At 35.3% G+C, this 18,085-nt stretch overlaps 3 protein-coding genes across 51 annotated transcripts; 1 reads left to right on the top strand and 2 right to left on the bottom strand.

Moving 5' to 3' along the window:
• The first annotated feature begins 335 nt into the window (after positions 1-335).
• Positions 336-10,406, top strand: LOC141701969 (WD-40 repeat-containing protein MSI5-like). Of its 39 annotated transcripts, none has more exons than XM_074505678.1 (14): positions 340-767; positions 2,220-2,440; positions 2,717-2,799; positions 3,537-3,610; positions 3,806-3,905; positions 4,003-4,077; positions 5,983-6,104; positions 6,879-7,219; positions 7,311-8,095; positions 8,193-8,269; positions 8,365-8,407; positions 8,514-8,601; positions 8,907-8,954; positions 9,731-10,406. In XM_074505678.1, the coding sequence occupies exons 3-8, from the start codon at positions 2,743-2,745 to the stop codon at positions 6,880-6,882; spliced, it is 432 nt and encodes a 143-aa protein (XP_074361779.1). In that variant the 5' UTR covers positions 340-767; positions 2,220-2,440; positions 2,717-2,742; the 3' UTR covers positions 6,883-7,219; positions 7,311-8,095; positions 8,193-8,269; positions 8,365-8,407; positions 8,514-8,601; positions 8,907-8,954; positions 9,731-10,406. The 39 variants fall into 39 exon arrangements, with proteins under 39 accessions (XP_074361761.1, XP_074361779.1, XP_074361778.1 ...); XM_074505677.1 differs by having other exon boundaries at positions 8,517-8,601; XM_074505662.1 differs by lacking the exons at positions 8,365-8,407; positions 8,907-8,954 and having other exon boundaries at positions 7,311-7,431; positions 7,705-7,803; positions 7,978-8,095.
• Positions 10,407-11,621: 1,215 nt separating this feature from the next.
• On the bottom strand, positions 11,622-14,417 carry LOC141701965 (CRM-domain containing factor CFM3A, chloroplastic/mitochondrial-like). Of its 11 annotated transcripts, none has more exons than XM_074505649.1 (7): positions 13,910-14,417; positions 13,107-13,729; positions 12,867-13,028; positions 12,499-12,764; positions 12,253-12,394; positions 12,052-12,168; positions 11,622-11,961 (listed from the first exon to the last, which is right to left on the bottom strand). In XM_074505649.1, the coding sequence occupies exons 2-4, from the start codon at positions 13,156-13,158 to the stop codon at positions 12,580-12,582; spliced, it is 399 nt and encodes a 132-aa protein (XP_074361750.1). In that variant the 5' UTR covers positions 13,159-13,729; positions 13,910-14,417; the 3' UTR covers positions 11,622-11,961; positions 12,052-12,168; positions 12,253-12,394; positions 12,499-12,579. The 11 variants fall into 11 exon arrangements, 4 of the variants coding, with proteins under 4 accessions (XP_074361750.1, XP_074361751.1, XP_074361748.1 ...); XM_074505650.1 differs by having other exon boundaries at positions 11,622-11,867; positions 11,999-12,168; XR_012566951.1 differs by having other exon boundaries at positions 11,622-12,168; positions 12,867-13,018.
• Positions 14,418-14,474: 57 nt separating this feature from the next.
• LOC141701966 (uncharacterized) lies at positions 14,475-17,153 on the bottom strand. Its single transcript, XM_074505652.1, has 5 exons — positions 16,204-17,153; positions 15,996-16,098; positions 15,211-15,269; positions 14,766-15,077; positions 14,475-14,674 (listed from the first exon to the last, which is right to left on the bottom strand). The coding sequence occupies exons 1-5, from the start codon at positions 16,939-16,941 to the stop codon at positions 14,552-14,554; spliced, it is 1,335 nt and encodes a 444-aa protein (XP_074361753.1). The 5' UTR covers positions 16,942-17,153; the 3' UTR covers positions 14,475-14,551.
• Between the last annotated feature and the right edge of the window lie 932 nt (positions 17,154-18,085).

Here is an 18,085-nt window from a genome sequence, read left to right on the forward strand (position 1 = left end):
TACTATAACTACAGTTTACCCACAACATGTTTGGTCAAGTTGTACAAATTTTGTAAATTTTGTAAAAAATACCATTGGTGGTATTTGACCGGCAGCAGTATTGACTAATGTGAACAAAAATAATTTTGTTCTATTCCAACATTACAAAAAAAAAGACAATTTTAAAAACATGGAATTATAAATTATATAAAAAAAATTAAAATCTGATAAATTATTAAATTGCTATAAATTCTTCTTCATCCTTATATTGCGAAAAATGATAATGATATTATATATAAAAATAATAATAAGAATAAAAAATAGTAAATATATATTGTAGATGCAAATCCAGCCGTCAAAAACGAGAGCTATCATATCATAAAGCTCTAGCATGTATTTTGGGTTGAATCCCCAGCCCAGCCCCCAAATTGGTTTGTGCTGCAACTCATAATCACCTTCAAAGTCATGGTTTCAGTGTAAAGCTTGGATCTTTACTATGAATTCAATCAATTGCTATGTAAAGATTGGATTTTTACTATGAATTCAATCAATTGCTATGTAAAGATTGGATTTTTACTATGAATTCAATCAATTGCTATGTAAAGGTTGGATCTTTACTATGAATTCAACCAATTGCTTTGTAAAGGTTGGATCTTTACTATGAATTCAACCAATTGATGGGTAAAGGTGGGATCTTTACTGTGAATTCTATCAATTACTATCAAATAGTGTATCAAGAATCAACCAGCTTCCTTCTTATCAACAATTCAAGCAATTCTCATGTAAAGGTGGAATCTTTACTCTTTCTTTCTTTGTGCTTTATATCTTTAAGTTTTTATGCAAATCTGTGTTTTGATTATAATTTAATTGCTTCTTGTGTGTGTGTGTGTGTTTTGATTTCAATTTGATTGCTTATTCTGTGTGTTTGTGTGTTTTGATTATAATTTAATTGCTTCTTTTGTGTGTGTGTGTTTTGATTTTAATTTGATTGCTTCTCTGTGTGTTTGTGTGTTTTGATTTTAGTTTGATTGCTTCTTCTGTGTGTTTGTGTGTTTTGATTTATATAATTTTATTTGCTTCTTTTGTGTGTGTGTGTTTTAATTTCGATTCTAATTTGATTGCTTCTTCTGCTTTGATTGCTTCTTCTGCGTGTTTGTGTGTTTTGATTATAATTTAATTGCTTCGTTTGTGTGTGTGTGTTTTGATTTTGATTTTGATTTTGATTTGATTGTTTCTTCTTCTGTGTGTGTGTGTTTGATTGCTTGTACGGAGAGACTATTTTTAGTGTAAAGGTGGGATCTTTAACTATGAATTGAGCAATTTCTTTGTAAAGGTAGGCTCTTTACTATAAATTCAAGTAATTGCTTTCATTCAGTTCATCAAGAATCAGCCTCTCCCGTCTTATGCCATCACCCAATCATCTTATGCCACCACCCAATCATCTTATGCCACCACCCAATCATTTATTTTGAAAGAAATCGATGTTTTGATGACTTTAAGCTGCAAAGTTTCGATCTTTCTTCTTTTTTCTTGTCAAGAATTTTTGTTTTTAATCTTTCTTCATTTTTCTTGTCAAGAATTTTTCTTTTCTATCTTTGTGCTTATACTTTTAAGTGTCTGCAATCTATGAGTGGATGTGTTTTTTCAATTGTTTAGTTATGTCTCTACTATGAAAAGATTGGATACTTTTTCTTGTTATTTGTGTATATATGTTTTCCATTGCATATTAATGAGTACATGTTAATTTTAACCATTAATAAGGTGCAAGAAAATACATCGACATTACTTCTACAGTCCTTGCAGTTGGTATTACTACTATAAGTTAAATATTTGCATGTTATTTACTGGACAGGGAAAAACAAGTACAAGTACAAGTGTATATGGTAGCTCTGCTGATACTAGGTGTCTTTGTGCCTGAACCATATATAATATCTGCACATGCAGTTGGACTTGTATAGCAATTGACAAAGAATGCGTTGACGTATTCACTTCCTGCACTTCCAATTCTACCCACTTGAGAAAGTTTCCCAGAAGTCTTATGCAACAAATATGTTATCTGTTTGCAAACTAGAATATCCCCATGATGAGTAGCAGCTGTTTGAAATTGTTAACATGTAATCAAATGAAAATGTGGTTCAATTAAGTTAAAATTTAAGCTGGAGACATATAAGTTGAAGAAGTGATCACTGACCAAAATCAAGCATCACATATTGATCTAATGATATTAATTTCTGTGTCAGGGAAGGACAGGTTTGTTGTACTATGTATGGAGTATTCAGGATCACATCTCCTCCTTGGCTACAGACCCAGGATCTACTAAATCTTCTAGAGCAGGGGGCATCAAGACCTCTAAAGCTGATGGAAGTGATGACTCGCCAGCATCTAGCCCTTCCGTACAAGCACGTGGGACTTTCCAAGGGCATGAAAATACTGTTGAAGATGTGCAGTTTTGACCCTCAAGGTAGCTGGGGAATGCACCCTCTAAGATGCATCAGTTCTGTTTTTTTCACTGAATATACCGCTTATTTCATATATTATAGAAGATTGTATATGTTAGTAGAATGATTTGTTCTCTTATGGTGATCAAGAGTAAAAATAGTAGTATATTAGTGTAGCAAGGGCCATTGCGAAGGTAATATAACATGTTGCTTTGTCTATCCTCTCTGTAGCAGTAAACCTGCCATTAAGCTATCTTCCTTGTGCTTTCTTAATCACATTCAATCCTTTCATTGTGAAGTGCACAGGAGTTTTGCAGTGTAGAGGATGATTCCTGCCTTATATTGTGGGATTGGCAGAAGTGGTTTTACTCCAACCGTCAAGGTTAAGTTCACCTTACTGTTTTATTCTGTTGACTGTCGAGGACCATAAGTTTTGTGTAAACCAAACTATTTTGGTTGTCTAATTTAAGGTAACAGTTAGATTTTTTTGTCCAATTTTTTTTTGATGTGTGATAGGAATTAGTTTCACCCCTAAACTGAAAAGTTGTACATGCAGATGTTGTAGGCTTGTAGCATCTGCTGTTTATTTCAAAAAGACAGCCTTCATCTGCCATCATCATATATCCAAACTTTTTAATTTTTTGTAGTCAAAGCTGGGAGTTCATGTAATGTATCTGTAAATGTGTTAATGTATATCTCTTGTATATGTATTTGCCACCTTTAATTGTTTTTGCCCTATCCTTAGTTCATTACCAGTTTGTATTAATAGGTATGTTAATGGAGTTGAAAATGTTTGGTTCAGATGATTAAGTGTAAAGCAAAGACCATGTGCATTAGATAAGCATGTCGAGGAGGGAGAACGAGAAACTAGAAAGTCAAAGTTGTGAAAGACCAGAAAGTCAAAGTTGTGAAAGACCAGAAACGATAATAAATCTATCATAGGATATTACTGTTAGAGGCTATCTGAGCATTTTTAATACTATTTTACGTAATTATGGGTGTAGTTAGGGACTTGTGCACTAAATGATCTCATGACAGTTGACATCCTACCCATCAGCTTTTACTACGAGGTATTATGTTGCATGAAGCTTAGAGAATCTGAATTCGTTTATTTTATAGGTTGAAAAAGCTCACGATGCGGATCTTCACTGTGTGGATTGGAATCCTCATGATGTAAATTTTATACTGACCGGGTATGTATATATTGTCAAGCTTTCTGTGTGTTCCGGTCATCGTTGTCCAAATTGTTAGTTCACATTTCTGCATAAGTTGTATTTTAAAAGTGTATGATTTTCAGATTTTCCATTCCAGTGATTAGAGCTTAGTGACTCTCGTATTTTTTTTCTTCTCTTGGAGTATTGTTATTAATCATTTCTTTGGCTCTCAAGGTCTGCTGATAATTCTGTTGGCATATTTGACCGCCGTAACTTCACTTCGGGGCCTGTACACATATTTCCGGGTCACAGTGAAGCTGTCCTTTGTGTTCAGGCATGTATATATATTAGCTCCTGAATCTTGTGAGTGAAAATTAATTATATTTACCAAGCTGTTGATGATCTTATGAACAAAAAACTTTCATATTCAGTGGTCTCCAGATAGGGCATCTGTCTTTGGAAGTTCTGCAGAGGATGGCGTTCTGAACATTTGGGATCATAAGCTGGTGTGAATGAAAACCTCTGATGCTTTTATTAATTTTGATAATGTTTCTGTCATCATACAGAAAATTTTTAAAATTTTTTATCAGAAAAAGAAATCCTCCACCCCCCCCCCCCCCAACATACACCACACACACAAAAGGGTAATAAGATAAAGAAAAGTGAGGTTGCAGGAAATGGTTTAAAAGGTAATATTCAGACTGAAATGGATACAAGGTAGGACATAGTACAATCTCAGGTGTCATTTTAAGAATAGCAAGGATTTGAATATTCAATTAGATTTGCAAATATTACATCTTGTTTTCAATGACAGTAATATTGAGCTAGCTGATGACATATTTCTATGTTCATAAACTTTGTATTTGATACCTCATTAGAACCTTCCATGTACTGAAAACCATCAACGAGAATTGATGTCATTAATGCATGAAATATGTTTAGATTCAATTATATATTATGCAGAGAATTCATAGATATCATACCTTTTGTTTGGTTGATAAAACTATTATATTTACTGAGACCCTAATTATAGTAGCAAGGACAACCTTAACGAATTCAACAAGAGTACTTAGATTGTACTGTGTATTCTGTAGTCCATACTCATGTTTCATAAACGTCCAAGAACTTGGTTATATTGTTCTTTCTGTTGTATCTACTATTTGGTTATATTAATAAGACTTGTTATATGAGCATATATACTAGATTCACTAATTATTTGAAAATTATATAATCGATTATTGATGTATATGAGATGTAGATGTAATTTGCAAATAAAATATTGATATATACATTTATATCAATATATACATATATATCAATATATATATATATGGAGAGAGAGAGGGAGAGAATTTATAGTTTGTGTGATAAGCTGGATCTAGTGTGGCTTAAACCTAAGTGCTGGTGGTTCAGCTCTTGGATCATCACAGCCTTCGTGTAGGCCATGGGAAAGGGGTGATTTACTATGGCGGTTATCAACTTTCAATCCCTTAAACTGGTCCGGAAAGCCTAAGGTTTGTCTTCTCTTATTTTGGTCCACATTCTTGACATGTATCTGTTTTTTAAACTTCGTAGAGTGCATTCTTTGTGATTTTCTTCCCCAATTTATTGTTAGTCACTTAAGTAGTGATGTTTTGGAATACATGGATCTAGATGTGATATTTTCTTTGTGGGATCATAATAAGTATTGCAATCTCTCAAACATTTAGTTTCTGAAGCTTCTCCGGGCTTCACCAACTACGCATGCTTGTAGACTTATAGTTTAATTTTTTTAATTCACTAGTTTTATCAAGTGGTACAAGTATTTCTGGTATTCACTTCTGGGCTGTACTCATGTTAAGTATTTAAATGCAGAGCGATAAATTATCATTGATAATTACCTGTCTGTATTGATTTATAGAAGTGGATTCTTCGTTTGTTCTAAATTTTGTAGTTTAGCAATGCCCAAGAGGAGCTGGGGATTGCTGGAGGCTAATTATTAGACTGGTCGTAGATCTTTGCCAAGCTTATATTAATCAATGTTTAGCTCTCGGCAAATGCACGATAAAATTTGTTACTGCAATATATAGATTAAAAATATAATTAACCAACAATTATTGGCCATGAAATAGTCAGAAGTATATCAGCATTAATGCTTAAAGCAGAGGTGTTTCTAACACTAGAATCAGTCATATACTCATATAGGATAACTCAGGTCCTGTGTTAGTTTGCATCCCACCTTCTCATCCTCCTTGAGCAGCTCTTCAAACTTGTCTCTTTTTATTAAGGACAAATGTTATCATAGATATTTGCAGATTTCCTTCAGTCCAATCCTAAAAGGAATAGGTACTCGATGTAGAATATGGCCTTTCATCTTGTCATATTTTTAAATTCTGTAATTTGTCCTAAACCATCTTATTATGATAATTTAGGCTGCCAGTTCACTGGCTTGTGCCAGAAGAGGTTGGGTAAATGTTGGTTTTGATAAAATCGAGTGCGAGTCTTGCAGTGCAAACTTGAAATTTAGTGCATTGGCCACCTGGATGTCTACACGGTGAGTTTCTTCCAACTCTCTATATCTGTTTTTCGATATTATGATTATTATTGTTGTTATTTGCATTTGTTTTTTGTTGCATCCCTCCCCAATACTCGTTTAACAAACTCTTTACTGTATACCCTAATCGTCAAGTCATTTATGGATGTATTAAATATCTTCTATCAATTCACACATAACATTTTTCCAAGTCATAATAATTCAATAATAGGAAGTCATAATATCTTCTAAATTGCAAACTGAGGAAAATATTTTCAAACTTCACAAATAAGCTTATACCTAGTTAGACTTATCACGACAAGCTTCAATGGTATTATGTGGTAATTAGAAGTTGAATTGGAATAAACCTGACGGGCTACTTTACAGAGTGATATTTAATTTTAGGAATTAGTTTGAAATAGTTGATTTATGTACTGTGGTGCAATGATTCAAAAAGCTGTTTAGAGAATTGTTATGATTGAAGAGTGTTACCAGAAGCACTGTCCAAAATTATAGGTTCTCTGATTTGGATTCTTAACAAGTTTTCAGACAGTTTATTAGGCTACTAAATCAAAAAAACTGAGTGGAACATTTACCCTTCCATGTGTTTATTCCTTAATGGCCGTCATCCTTTGCGCATTTAACTGTAAATATTTTTTGTCAGTTAGTTTTTCTCTTGCACGATCAAATCCTGGTCTACCTTCTGTTCATTGTCTAGGCTGTAGAACTGCTGCACTATGCATCCTTTTTTCCGCGGTGTTTATATTACATCTCTTGTATATTTCCCTTTGATAGCTGAAAGTGCTGGGGAAGAATTTGCTAAACAGCTTGATGGGGGACAGAATAAATTGCCCCTGGAGAGGGAACAGCTGTGCTGAGAGCTTGGTCCAGTTCCCTCCTACTCCTTCAGCTTTGATTGGCGGTTATAAGGATCGCTATGATGGGCTTCTCCAGTTTCTTTCCCTCCCGATTGTTGCTGCATCTGCCATAGAACAGATGAAAGCTTCTCGAAATTTGGAACTTGAACGATTTGTGGATCAGTTGCAGGATTTTACAGTTGGGATTCTGGTCTAAAGGCAGACACAATACCACAAACGGAGACTAACAGAGAAGAGGTTTCCTGTGTATATACTTGTGTAAGATTTACATATGACAATGGATTAGGCTTTTGACTTCATATCTTTGTTGTTCTGTTAACGAACATTCTTTGCCTTTTCTTGTTTTTAGGCCCGGAAACTCGTAAGCTTGTGTGGATGGGAGCCAATGTTGCTTCCTAACATTCAAGACTGTGAAGAACACTCTGCTCAATCAGCTAGGAATGAATACTCCATAAATCATAAAGATTCTGGTAATCCGAATGATTGTGGGCTAGGGAAAAAAGCACTGTGTTCTTCATTGTGAAGGTCTGACCTTTACAATGAGTTCATAGTTACGTCTGACCTTTACAATGAGCTTAAGGGCTTTGTATCAACAATTGCATCAAGAATCTTCCGTATATATGTCAAACTACCAGCTAACTCTTGATTTTGAAAGGAATCGATGTTCCCTATGTAATTGACTTCTATCTCTTTACTCTTATATTTTTGTTATTGATATTTTTAATTTTTTGTTTGTTTTGCAGTGTGTATGAGCAAAGAGTCTCATTTACAATACCAAGGCTGGTTCATTTTTATCTATTTACTATGTTTATCAACTTAATCTGGGTTCATAAATTCATATGGTAAACTATGTTAAAAGTCAGACCTTAATGAATTTTGTATGTATTTACCAATTAATGCATCAAGAATCAACTCTATCCATCTTATACTGGCTGTTACCTGATTAGGCATATATGCTAATATCGGTTTGCGCTCGCATAGCAAGGAAGAAAGTTTGACCTTTTTTGTTGTTTCAGGTCATTCTCTCTTAATTTCCGGAAAGGCTTGTTTTTTGGCTGATGTGGTATGCAGAGACACTTTTCAGTGTAAAGGTGGGGATCTTTACCTATGAATGCAAGCAGTTGCTCTGTAAAGGTTGGACTTTACTATTAATTCAATTAATTGCTAGCAATTAGCCTATCAAGAATCAACCTCTTCCTTCTTATACCGCCACCTAATCATATATATTCAGACTTTGGCAGGAGTGCTGGTGGTCCTTTTATTGCTACAAGTTGTGATTATGATGCTCCTCGATGAATATGGTAATTGGTAAGAACAGCAGAACATCTATCAAACCACGACAAAAATTCTTTTGCTAAAGTTTTCAATAACATGCACTACATTTTACCTCGTTGGTCTATTAGCGCCCTTCTTGACTGCAAGACCACAGTTAATAATAGCGTAAGGGTGAGAGCAGCATCTGTTTTATTACATAACATGCAAGCTGTTCACAAACCCGAACAGCTGGGTAAAAATACTTCGCTTTCTTCTCAATTGTTCTGGTTTTTGCCAGCAGGTCCGTCGCCAGAGGGAGCACCATCCCCGCCTTTTTTATTGGACAGCAGCTTCGCCACAATCAGAAGAACTGCTAACCCCAGGAGGTAAGCACGATACTTCACTGCAGTGTTCTTTAACTTCAAAAAATCTGTCCAGAAAAGGTGTTACAGATTAAAATTAAATACTACAGCATTAAATATTAGAATTAAGACTAATTAAGGGGTACTCACTTTCTTTTTTTGTTTGCACAAATGTTATTATTCCGAAAACGAAGTTAAGGAAAATGGGAAAAGCCTCGACGCTTTTAAAAAGTTTGTTGAACTTTTCAATTTCGCCAAACTCTTCGTTGACAGCTTTTATCCACGTCATAACCTTGTTTTTTGGTTTTGCTTCCGGCGGATGGGTACAGCCGGAAGGTGCAGCCCCTGATGGAGGAGGGGCAGGGGCTGCCAAACAGGTGATACGCTTCTTTAGCTTTAATAATGGAAAACCTGAAATGAAATATGGGAATACTAAATAGATATACAGAATTGATAGAAGATCAAGATGTATTGCTGTCAGGATCTGCACTATATCAGTATACTGTGTTGGTAGCAATGTGGTTGTGTTAGTATAGTGTGTTAGTAGTGGAAGGGGTAGAATGGTCTTTGTGATGTGTTTTAAGTCTAGACCAGTATAAATAGAGTATGAGGATCTGTAATTCAGTATGTATGAACAAATATCAGAAAATGGAATATTATTTCCACCAAGTCTTCTCTCTCTCCAGAATCTGTTATTTCTTTCTCTCCTTAAAACTGATCTCTCAGGATCATTTCTATCTCTGAATCTATCAATCCCTTGTTTCTCTTCTAATCTAGCTCTATTTCATTGATTCTATCCTTGCTTTACTGTTTTACTTGCTTATAAACCTAGAAAATCACAAAAGCATTCAAAAACTAGAAAATTATTACTTGTCAAGGCATGACAATTGCAAAGAAGCGGCTTATACATTTCTACACTACCTGCCTTTCTACATTAGGCACCCAGGTATTATTCTGTGTACTCCAGAATTTGATGAATGAGAAACTGATAAACTACAATTATTTCTGGCTTATATGCTTGCGGACTGTAGGCTGGTGTACAAGCAGGCCACTCACTTAAATTACATCAATACACAGATCATATATTGGCACTATGGTTATTCTGCAAGTAATTGTCTGCGTTTTCATATTATTCTTTTTTATTTTCTTTCAGCGTCTGCAATCGATGCCTTCAGACTATGCTCAAGGGTTACGCCTTTACATCTCCATTTAACCAAGTTAATGTTGGGCCTATATTATCATACGACAACATTTCAGAAAGTGGCTGAGAGCCCTCACTGCTCAGGCACAACGATCTGTAACAGATATATTGACAGATAAATTGACAAAGCTGTGTGTGTGTGATTAGGGTTTATATGTACGGAAGGGTTTATAAATGTACTGAAGAATGCAAATGCTTTATTAAACCCTGAAATCAAATATTAATGCTGTATGTATGTATATATATTACAGAAACCCACAAATCAAACAGTATCAAACATCCAATCAACAAACAAACGATGACAGAGAAGTTAAATAATACACGCTACGGTTCAAATGGAATGAAATCATACCAGTAACTGGGGCCCGCTGGTATGAGATTTTAGGTGGGTGGTTACAGATCGCCGCCATTGATGTTGCCATTGATGTTGACAGTACTCTGGATTGCAGCATCTTCGATAAAAGTTGATCCTCTTCGATAAATGAGAGAAATGGGTCTCACATTGTGAGTTAAAAATGACCAAAATATCACTCGGTCATCGTGTAGCGTTTAAAAAATAACGATGTAATATTTTGCCTCTTATTTTTTTTATTGGAGCAACGTGACTTCAAGTTACGTTTTGTGTTTCTGTTTTGTTTTGTTTTGTTTTGTTTTCTTCTTTTAAGCTTATTTTGGTGTATTATTTAGGGGTCCGGAAATTCATTTAATGTTACAGTTTTCAATAATTTTTTTATTTAATATTTTTAAAATTTATAAATGATATCATAATTTAACAATTTTTAATATTTATGGTTCACCCTAGATATAGTATATTTTATAAATATAATTATAAATTTAAATAGAATATTTTTAATAAATACATCTACCGTATATTGATACGATTTGAACATTAATTTTGCTCATTTGTCGCGCGAAGACAAGTTATTTTCATTTAAAACGAGTTGAGTCCGGATTCGAGCCCGATTATTCGAACTTGCTGAAGATCACGATCAAATCGAACCGATCAATTGACATGATTCGAATATCAACTTTGCTCATTTATCACGCAAATACAAATTATATTCATTTAAAATGAGTCAAGTCCGGATTCGAACCCACATTCGAGCTCGATTACTTGAACTCGCTGAAGATCATGATCAAATCAAATCGATCAATTGACACGAGTCAACTTCGCTCATGTCACGTGAATACAAATTATATTCATTTAAAACGAGTTGAGTCCGGATTCGAACCCACATTCGGCCTGATTACTCAGCCCCATTACTCGAACTTGCTGAAGATCAAATCGATCGTTGAAGATACGAGAACTTAGGAGTGTTTGTTTTTGAGTTTGAGTAACGAAATTGAAGCCCAAATCATCTATACCTGTTCGTTTCATCAATTTCATAAAAAATGAATTGAAATTTCGATTTATGATAGGTTGAAGAAAAGGGTTTCTGTAAAAATTTTATTTGATTTTCCAGATTATATGCTAATTGTTTGATGATTATGATGGTATGAATAGATTCGTAGGACTTTAAGCTTCAATTTGACATAAACGGTGTTGTTAGTCGAATGTTCGGTTTTTTTGCCGGAGTAACCGCCGGTTTCGATTTATTATCGCCGGTTTTAAGTTTTGTTTGGCCGGTTGTTTTGAAATCGATAAGTACTGCCGGCGTTTTACCGGAATCTAGAGCTTTTCCAGATTCCGGCAGAAATTTCGGTAGGGTTCCGGCCATGTTCTTGACCAAAAGGGGCTTTGATCCTGTGAACCCCTCACCCAATTGTAAAAACCTGTTTCTGATTTAGTATTAAATAAAACAAATTAACTTGAAACTAAACAGAAAACAAAGCAACCTGGCTACAAATATCACTGATGCATTGCCACTAAAGATGAAGCAAGTAAAGAATGCAATAAACATTACACACTAACTTGCAGCAAAGAAGAAATATCACTACTGCTGCTGTTTTTCAATCACTAATTATCTTGCAGTATGTAAAATATGTTTAAGCAAGCAAAGCATTAAAGTATATCTATCTCATTGACACGATCATCGTCATCTTCATCACTGTCAGAAGCATCATCTATCCTCGAGTAAAACGTATCCTCCTGCAAATTTTAAAACAAAAGTCTGAAAACATACCAGCTCAAGCTTCAGCTTCTTAATCTTTCCTTGTAACTCAGTAATATGATGCTTTAGTGCCTGGAAATGTTTGAATATAGATGAGAAATAGACTAACAGTCTAGAACATAATCAATTGAGAAGATGCCATGCAGAATACTAATACTCCACCACTTTCTGCCTCGAGAGCAATAGCAGTATGCTTGACTTGAGCAAATCTTTTCCCGTCAACTATTATCTTTACCAGCTCACAATACTTCCAATGGTTCCGTCAAAAATTCCTCAGTCCTTAAACAACCATATTATACTAATCTCAGCTCTCGTTATAAAATCAGAAGGATACTAAATTACTACTAGAGTGGGAGCGATTACCTAGAAGCAAAAAAAGCTTCATACTCAGGCCAATCTTACGAAATAGACTTAAGGTTTCCAGATCATTAGGGAGTGAAGATGGTTCCAGATAATCCTGCACCTTTTGTAAAGCCTTCTCGGCCTTCTTTACTTGCCTGTTTGCCTGAAGTTTTGAGCAAGTAAACAAAATGTCAGATATGGTATGATGTTTCAAAGTGATTTGCAGGTCATGAAAGGAACACTTGTACTAGTGTATCTAATACTTACCAGAGAAAGCTTCTTCTCAAGATACCTGACCAGAGAAGCATGTCTGGCCAAAGCTGAGTCTTTCATCATCTTCTCTCTTTCTTAATCGGTTGGCTGGTTCCCCCAGCGTGAGGTTGCTGCCATGGTCTCAGCAAGGGTTCCTGCAACCAGCATATGGTCCTTGGAAGCTTTGGTGTTCAATTCTATTAGATCAAACGCTTTCTGACGGGCCCAATCTTCCTCATCCTGATGGATAGCTGCTAGGTTTTGCACTTTTACCAGCGTCTCTGTTACATCAGGCGGCAAAAAGTCATTACCCCTGTAAAAGACAATATAGATTTTACAAATGTACAGTGCATAACATGCAAGTAAGCAACAAATTTGTATACCTGACAGAATGAGCAAGATAAACAACTTCACCTTCAGTTCTTCGGCCATTCTTTCTTTAAGAGTATTATAAATGTCCCGCTTTATAGCTATCTTAGCGATGGCACTTTTATCCCACAACTTTACCACAGCCTTAGCCAGACCTTGCAGCTCTCTATTTCTTCCTGTGGAAAGTAAGTTATGACAATTACAGGTGACAATTTTGTTCAAAGTGTAGTAAATAACAGTTACTTACTACCTACTTAGGGCAAAATGTGGAGGCATTGTCCTGGCAACCCTTCGAATAAAAGTCATATCCTGGTCTTTCAAAACAGGTCGTATCCCGTAAGGAAGAAGTCTGAATGGCCGATTAAACCAGGAACTACATTTGGAAGCAAGTCAGCAACAACAGGCAGGGGATCACGGCCTACTCAATCTACATACTTAATGGAACTTGCAGAAATGGGTGCTGATGACTCTAAAGAACTACGCGAGCCGCCTTGAGAAACATCGAAAGCACCATCCTTATAATACTTTGGAGGTTGTCAAGATCAGGAGAAAAATACCAACCTCCAAAATATCATGGCTCCTCTTCATATTTACAGCAACAAAGTAAAATGGCGATGCCAGGCTCCTCAATGCCATATTTCTTAGCCTCCTCAATTCAGGCTCCAGAATAACTTTTTCAGCCAACATTTTGTGCTCTTCACAGACTCCTCCCCACTAGATTTCACACTCTCCCAAGGCACCATTTTCCTCATTTTATCTTCTTCCATGAAATTCTCACCTAATGGCCTCATTGCATCCATCCATCTCGGGCTTTATGATCGGAGAAAGAGAGGGGGCGTGATTTAGGCTCCTTCCTTTCCACTGCATAGTCCCCAATCTACAAGAAAGCCGAGACTACAACCGCTTGACTCCGGTGTATGATAATTATCGGAACTTATAGAATCACATGACAAGTTACTGAACATGGGTTTCATGTAACAATCTATAGCAATGAGAACGATTACAAGATGCGTGCACAGCAGAAATGATTAGCTACACTACAGATACTTGCACTTACATTCAAATTGTTTTTGATTCTTGTTCTGCCTCTATTATTCATTCTCTAAAAGGCTCTCCAGAAGTTTGCAGGCACGCTGAAGTTGAGAACTATGTAGAGTGAACATAAAAAGAATTTAGGCGAAAATGAATCCAATTCTTTCCTAAGCAATAAAGTAATATTGTCATTCATAATCTGAATGAAGTGATATATATGGTGTAAATTCCTCTTTCATTTTCTATCACAATTTCAACCAAAGTAAATAACAGAACTAATTAACAGGGTAATCAAAATCTTTGGAGCTAAGAATAAATAACATAACCAAACCATTGTAATCAATATATCCATTTGTACATCAAATTATAATAGAGTCTTCCTCGCACAGCTACGTTGAAGCAAGGACTACAACTATAAATGTTTGAGAAACAAAGCGGCATACAAACTGGGTAATTAAAGAAGCCTGTCCTCTGCAAACACATGCATTCAGTTTGGCCGAATTGTGATATGACAAATTCTCACAAGTCCGAGTTTTATTACATGTGCCTGAAAGAGATATTTATAGTAGTAATAGCAAAACCAAATTAGAAAAAAGATGATAAATTAATTCAGAATTTTTTTATGTAACTTGATAGATTATTGAAAGCTGTCAAGTCGACTAACCTTTTATATACTACTCGTGTAGATAAATCCATTTTCTATTCGTATCAGACCGGGAAAGTCTCTCAGTAGTTGGTCCTCCAACAAAACCTCATTATCTTTTCGCGGTGACCATAATACTTCGACAGACTGTTTTGATGTAAAAAACAACTCAAAAAAAGTAATTAAAAAAACAGGTATATAAGAAAATTTGTGGAGTGTATATTTTTCAGTCAGTTACCTGTATTTCATTTATTGGGATACGTTGAAGTGTTTGGAGAACTTCAAAGGAATGAGTACAAGTTCTTCCCTTTTCCTTGAAACATGGGATCAAGTGTTCACGAGTAGCAAGAACCAACACAGTAACCACAGTATACACATTTTCACTGTTGCTGTTAGATTTAATTATATTGGTCTCGTTTTTATGTTCATCATCGTTGTCTGCATTTACCAATGTATTTAACAATGTGTACTCAACGTCGTCTCTCCCAAGCTCTCTGTTTAGAAATTCTTCGAACCACTTTCTTAACATCATCATAGGTGCATAGAGATTCTGCAATATTTTGTGACTTTAGAAGCATGTCTTATTGTGCATTTGAAATAATACACCTCAAATTTCTAGAAAAATTTAATAGGCTATTCTAATGGACTAGCTATGCAGGCGAAAACACATGCAATGAACTTACAGTTAAATGGGTAAAATGGATTGAGGAATCATTATATTGCAGAAGAGCTTTTACCACCTCTGCAAAATATTTGAAAAGGTTAAAATTTATTATGTAGCTCCATATTATATATATGCTAAACCTGTAATCACAAGCAGTTATAGATGCTTATACTTACAATTGACAACTTAACAAAAAAAATTAGTCTGACTAAAAACTTTAATTTAGACTAAATGCTTTAAATAACCCACATTGCATCAAACTATATACAGATATATCAACCTAGCTAGAAATGACAGAGGATTAACCTGCATCTGAAGTACCTAGAATTTACATCTGCAGCCTATTTTACATAATATGGGACAACCAGTAGAATCCAATGGGGTACACATCTTCAAACTATTGTTGATGCATGTTACCGAAACTCTTCATTTCGCCTCAAGTACCCGGTAGAACCCTCGACACTCGGACTTATAACTATAGTTCAGTAAGTCTGCTATGTACTAAAAGTTAAGTATGTTAGACAGTATATAATTGCATGGACTAGAAGCCGGTAGATTCTAAAAAATTTCTTCGTTGTTATTAATAAAAACCTGTCAATTCCTAACTACAATTCTTATATCCTATAGCTAAATTATTCACTACCCTCCTTACCCTGCAAAGTTGCAGCAACCATAAACAGGTTAATTCCTGATAGCAAGATTAGCAAATTAAAGTTTGTTTGTTTAGTACACCTTTAAATGCGTTGTTACCTAACCAAATTAGCTAACTTGAGGGGAAAAAGAGGGTTCTGTCAGTGAGTGCACCTTTCAATACGTAGTTCAGACCGTTTAAGGTGGATACATCTGCATTTTCAGCTAATTTCTTAAGCCTCTTTCGTAATGTGTGCTCCTTGTCTGAAACCGCAACCTGGATGAAGTAGCAAAAGAGAAAACACACAGAAAAATGAAACACATACGGAAAGACAAACATTATTGTAAACATTATTGTATAAAAGGAAGATTTGCATCAAACCTGAAAGAAGAACACACTTCCACGTCGTTTAGACATCATTAATTGGCCCAGATACGGGTGTAGCATGCCATAAAGATTGGCTAGTAGCGTAACAGTCACAGAAGCGCAAAATTGAAACACATATGGAAACACAATATTTATGTGAATAGATTGACCAGTCTTCTCGGAATTGCAAGAAGGGGAATGAGACGTAGATGATAACAATGTGGATAATACCGATGATGATCCCCCAATTCTATCATACGAGGCTGCCAATGCAGAATTTCTAGAACACAAGGTATGCATAGTGATAGTAAACGCGAAGAGTAGTCCGTATGATAACAAGGATGCTAAGATTCTAGAGAGCGTATCAACAAATTTGTTACGGTGACAATTAGGGGAGTTTCTAACTTCCCTGGACTTGTTTATCATCATAAGTAATTTGTTAGCATGATTAGCATTGTAGTTATTGTCATGGTTGTCATGTCGATAAATGGAGTCGAGTCGACGGAGGTCCAGCTTATCAACTAGTGGAATAATCGTAGAATTATACTTATAAACAGAAGAAACCTGCTTATCTACAGTAATTATTCGACGGGAAGGAACAGGACTTGATCTCAAAGAAAATTGATCAAAATTATTCCGGTAAGAACGAATATTAACAAGAGATAATACTTTTCTCGGAGAAAAACAAGAAGAAGACGACGGCAAATGTAAAACCGTGCCGCCAATTATTCCTGCTGCTGCTACAGATTCCATATATGCCACCGTGAAAGAGGTTGATGATGTTTTTTAGGGTTTTAACCAGCCCCAAATATCAAAAGGACCTTTTCTAAGACACCGTTGTGCAGTGGTTGGGCTCTTGTACACTTCGAGGGAGATTAGGAGTTCAACCCGTGACGTGTGTTTTATCGATTAGCAAAAAAAATATGATTTTAACGGAATATTAAACAGAAGAAAATACTATTATTTTATATAAAATAAATTTAAAAATGTTAACACTGAAGACTGAACCATGACACACTGAACCATGACATTTGCAAGTATCCACTCGACACACACCAAAGAATCCCTTACAGTAATTCCCAAACTCACAGTCACGCCAAACAGGACTCTAAACAAGGTTATTTTTCATTCAGACATTTTGTCGAACACTTGGTGTGCATGGTTTTATTTGCTTGTTTTGCGTTCCTAATCGTGTTGTTTTTGTGACAGTGGAACTCAGTGATACTACTTTTATGGGGTATGATTTAAATATTCTGTTAACATGTATCTACTACATGATACATGTAGTATATTTTATAAACATAATTATAAATTTAAATCGAATATTTTTTTTTGTCATACAAATCGAATATTTTTAATAAATACATTCTATGATAAGATTTGAACATCAATTTCGCTCATTTTTCATGTGAATACAAATTATATCGATTTAAAACGAGTCCAGATTCGAACCCGCATTCGAGCCCGATTACTCGAACTCGCTGAAGATCGAATCGATTGTTGAAGATACGAGAACCTAGGAGTGTTTGTTTTTGGAATTTGAGTAACGAAATTGAAGCCCGAATCATCCTATACCTGTTCGTTTCATCAGTTTCATAAAAAACAAATTGAAATTTTGATTTATGAAAGGTCGAAGAAAAGGGTTTCTGTAAAAATTTTATTTGATTTTCCAGATTATATGCTAATTGTTTGATGATTATGATGGTATGAATAGATTCGTAGGACTTTAAGTTTCAATTTGACATAAATGATGTTGTTAGTCGAATGTTCGGTTTTTTGGCTGGAGTAACCGCCGGTTTCGATTTATTATCGCCGATTTTAAGTTTTGTTTGGCCGGTTGTTTTGAAATCGACAAGTACTGCCGACTTTTTACCGGAATCTAGAGTTTTTCCAGATT

Source organism: Apium graveolens, unplaced genomic scaffold (assembly GCF_009905375.1).
Source record: "Apium graveolens cultivar Ventura unplaced genomic scaffold, ASM990537v1 ctg4474, whole genome shotgun sequence".
Taxonomy (NCBI): Eukaryota; Viridiplantae; Streptophyta; class Magnoliopsida; order Apiales; family Apiaceae; genus Apium; species Apium graveolens.

What these genes read in the sequence shown, in the direction of transcription:
- LOC141701969 (XM_074505660.1), top strand. Translation starts at nt 2,743, where the DNA reads ATGATTCCTGCCTTATATTGTGGGATTGGCAGAAGTGGTTTTACTCCA. An exon ending in GTTTTACTCCAACCGTCAAG is followed by an intron (nt 2,800 to 3,536) that starts GTTAAGTTCACC and finishes TTTATTTTATAG; the next exon opens with GTTGAAAAAGCTCACGATGC. An exon ending in AAGCTGTCCTTTGTGTTCAG is followed by an intron (nt 3,906 to 4,002) that starts GCATGTATATAT and finishes TTTCATATTCAG; the next exon opens with TGGTCTCCAGATAGGGCATC.
- LOC141701965 (XM_074505649.1), bottom strand. Translation starts at nt 13,158, where the DNA reads ATGACTTTTATTCGAAGGGTTGCCAGGACAATGCCTCCACATTTTGCC. An exon ending in GCCTCCACATTTTGCCCTAA is followed by an intron (nt 13,029 to 13,106) that starts GTAGGTAGTAAG and finishes TACTTTCCACAG; the next exon opens with GAAGAAATAGAGAGCTGCAA. An exon ending in TATCTTGCTCATTCTGTCAG is followed by an intron (nt 12,765 to 12,866) that starts GTATACAAATTT and finishes CTGATGTAACAG; the next exon opens with AGACGCTGGTAAAAGTGCAA.
- LOC141701966 (XM_074505652.1), bottom strand. Translation starts at nt 16,941, where the DNA reads ATGGAATCTGTAGCAGCAGCAGGAATAATTGGCGGCACGGTTTTACAT. An exon ending in TCTGAACTACGTATTGAAAG is followed by an intron (nt 15,270 to 15,995) that starts GTGCACTCACTG and finishes AATATTTTGCAG; the next exon opens with AGGTGGTAAAAGCTCTTCTG. An exon ending in TCCCAATAAATGAAATACAG is followed by an intron (nt 14,675 to 14,765) that starts GTAACTGACTGA and finishes ACATCAAAACAG; the next exon opens with TCTGTCGAAGTATTATGGTC.